General features: G+C 50.4%; 1 protein-coding gene across 1 annotated transcript in view; it reads right to left on the minus strand.

The window, feature by feature from the left end:
• Positions 1-2,309, minus strand: part of TTC34 (tetratricopeptide repeat domain 34) — an 11,503-nt gene extending 9,194 nt beyond the window's left edge. Inside the window, exons 1-2 of the mRNA XM_010139279.1 lie at positions 778-2,309; positions 2-50 (exon numbers count right to left, since the gene is read on the minus strand). Coding sequence (XP_010137581.1) covers positions 2-50; positions 778-2,309 — 1,581 coding nt within the window. The remainder of the gene's footprint in view (position 1; positions 51-777) is intronic.
• Positions 2,310-2,584: the final 275 nt, after the last annotated feature.

Genomic DNA, 2,584 nt, shown 5'->3' on the forward strand with positions numbered 1-2,584 from the left:
AGTCCAGCTCCACTAAGAGCGAAGCCAGCTGGTAAATGCCGGGGGCATCTCTGGAGGAAAAGAAATGATGAAAAAGGGAAAGATCACCTTCAAGGAAAACAAGCTAATAGAGTAACAGAGCCTCTTTGTCTCACCTGGAAGCTAAGCAGTCCCATATCAAAGTGGGCGATACGTTTTACCATCTCCAGCACCACAGATATCTCTGCCACTTAGTTGCATAATCACAATCCCTCTTTACAAAAACCCGTTCTTAAGCAGTTGTGGCTCTAAAGAAGGGTTAACAGATAATGCTTCCTACCTGTGGCTGTAGCTCAGACCTCAATGGGAAAAGGAAAAAGTAACAGTAATAGTGAAAAAAAAGCAGAGATCACCATTTCTGCTGAAGAGTGTTAGAATTTGCAGTGACTTGGGAGGGGCTGCGTGCTCCAGGAGCAGTGAAGGAGATGAGCAAACTTTTCTGACCTTTAGAAAGATGTTTTTAAGTATTAAAAACAGATTGCCTTTGTTATTCCTTGTTCTACCTTCAAACTCAGGTTTTAATGGATTTAGCTGCAACAGTTTGGTGTTCCTGTCTCAGATCTCCCAGCCTCAATTATGACACCGATAAATTTAGCATTGAAAAAAGATCCTGCATTGCCAGCACTCAGTAGGTGCACAGTAGCACCTCAGCTCTGTCTTGCCCACCAAATCCTTCAGTCCAGAGCTGAAAGAAGCCAGCTAGCACCAACACAGCCCTGTTTCTTTTTCTGCCCACGGCCTGAACTGCCCTCTAGGTACCTCTTCTTCTGGAGCATCTTCTGTCCTTCTTCTTGGAGAATTTTTAGCAACAGTCCCCTTTGGTTCCACGGCACATAGGACTTGATTGTGAAGATGGTTTCTTCCAGCTTCAGCTGGCACGCTGTGATATAGTCCAGGGCTGTCAAATAAGGGATGCCACCAGAAATCCGGATAAGTCCACGCCCACACAAGGCTTTAACACAGCTGTTAGGATGTGGGGAATCATGCTCAATGACCTTCTGGAAGTCCTGCAGGGCTTGCTGATGGTCAAGAGCATGGAGGAAGCAGAATCCTCGCAGTGCTAAGAGAGTATTGTAGTAAGTTCTCTGCTCTGCTGCCAAGAGGTGGTCACAGATATCCAGGGCAGTTTGGATGTGTCCATGCAGGAGGTGGCAGTCTGCTAACCGAACACTGAGCTCACGTTTGGACCCTGGGGAGATCTGAAGGAGGAACTGGACTGTCTGGATGACAGAAGGGAGCAGTTCAGTACCGCGACTGCCTCTCAGTTCAGTCCGGGTTCGCACAGCCTCCCTGTATGCTGCAAACTTCACCTCCAGGACAGCTCGAGCCTGTTCTTCTATCCTCTCAGTGTCATGTGGTGAGAAAAACTCTTCAAAGTGTTTCATTGCCTGGGCAGGGCTTGTTGCAAAGGCTTCTGCTAAATCCTGCGTCATCTCCTGTGTCCGTCCACCCAAGAAGAAATATGCAGCAGCCCGTTCCAAGAGCAGACCCAAAGCTTTCTCATCTCTGAGATTATTATCAGCTGAGAAGCCCTTGAGGACCTTGCTACAAACTGCCACACACTCCTCAAATTTGTTCTTCTTGAAGAGGTAAGCTGCCCGCACCCTGCACACCCAGACAGCATCCGGCGCCACTGCAGACAGGAAGTCATAGCAGTTGCCCAGCCACTGGTCCACAGAACTGCAGTCTGGCCTTTCTTTCTGGTATGTCGAGAGATAATCTGAGAAGGCGTGGATGACCTGTGGCAGGTGTTCCCTTTGCCTGGTGCACACATAGGCCACAGCCTCAGCCCGGTGCATCACAAAGGCCTGGACATAGTCCTCAACTCCCCTCCAAACTTGTGTCCCTGACAGCACCCATGCCAACGCCCGCAGCAGCAGCAGTTGCATTGAATGCTCTGGGTTAGCCTTGAGCAGGGTATTGCATTTACTCACCACCTCCTCCAAGCATCCTCGCCTGAGCAGGGTCTCCAGTTTATGCACTGAGGATACCACATTGTCAGGACACAGGCTGGAGAGAAAGATGGCAGCTATTCCCTGGCTGAGGGAGACAGCGGCCAAGTTCTTGCTTTGGATCTTGGGAATCTGATTCTTGCCTTGGCACCACGTCTCCAGAGTGGCTATCACCTTCTCCCAGAGCCCCTTCTCTAAGGAGTTCACTCTCCGTACTGCGGTGGGGGCACTGCAGCTGAAGGCAGCCACGTAGAAAGCGGTGGCTGTTGGTAACTCCTGCCGAGCCAGGTGGAGGTCCCCTTCTGCGCAGATCAGTGCAGCAAGCTCCTGAGGTGACATTTTCTGTACTTGTATCCTCACCAAGCAGCATCACACATGCAATGTGGCTAGTGCCTGTGAAACAGAAAACCGGCAAGCTGAGAAGCTGTGGAGCAGAGGGTTTTTTTCTTGGGGGGCAGCTTTCCAGCTGATGGATGTAAGCAAGCCCAGGTGCTGGAAAAAGCCAGGGAGTTGCCATGGACAGGCTTACTGGAGAGCAAAGTCACGAGGAGAAACACTGCAGAGGTTCTTAATCCATGTAACCTGCCCGAAAGCAGCCACGCCACCTCGTCGGT

Source organism: Buceros rhinoceros, unplaced genomic scaffold (assembly GCF_000710305.1).
Source record: "Buceros rhinoceros silvestris isolate BGI_N320 unplaced genomic scaffold, ASM71030v1 scaffold6967, whole genome shotgun sequence".
NCBI classification, from domain to species: domain Eukaryota; kingdom Metazoa; phylum Chordata; class Aves; order Bucerotiformes; family Bucerotidae; genus Buceros; species Buceros rhinoceros.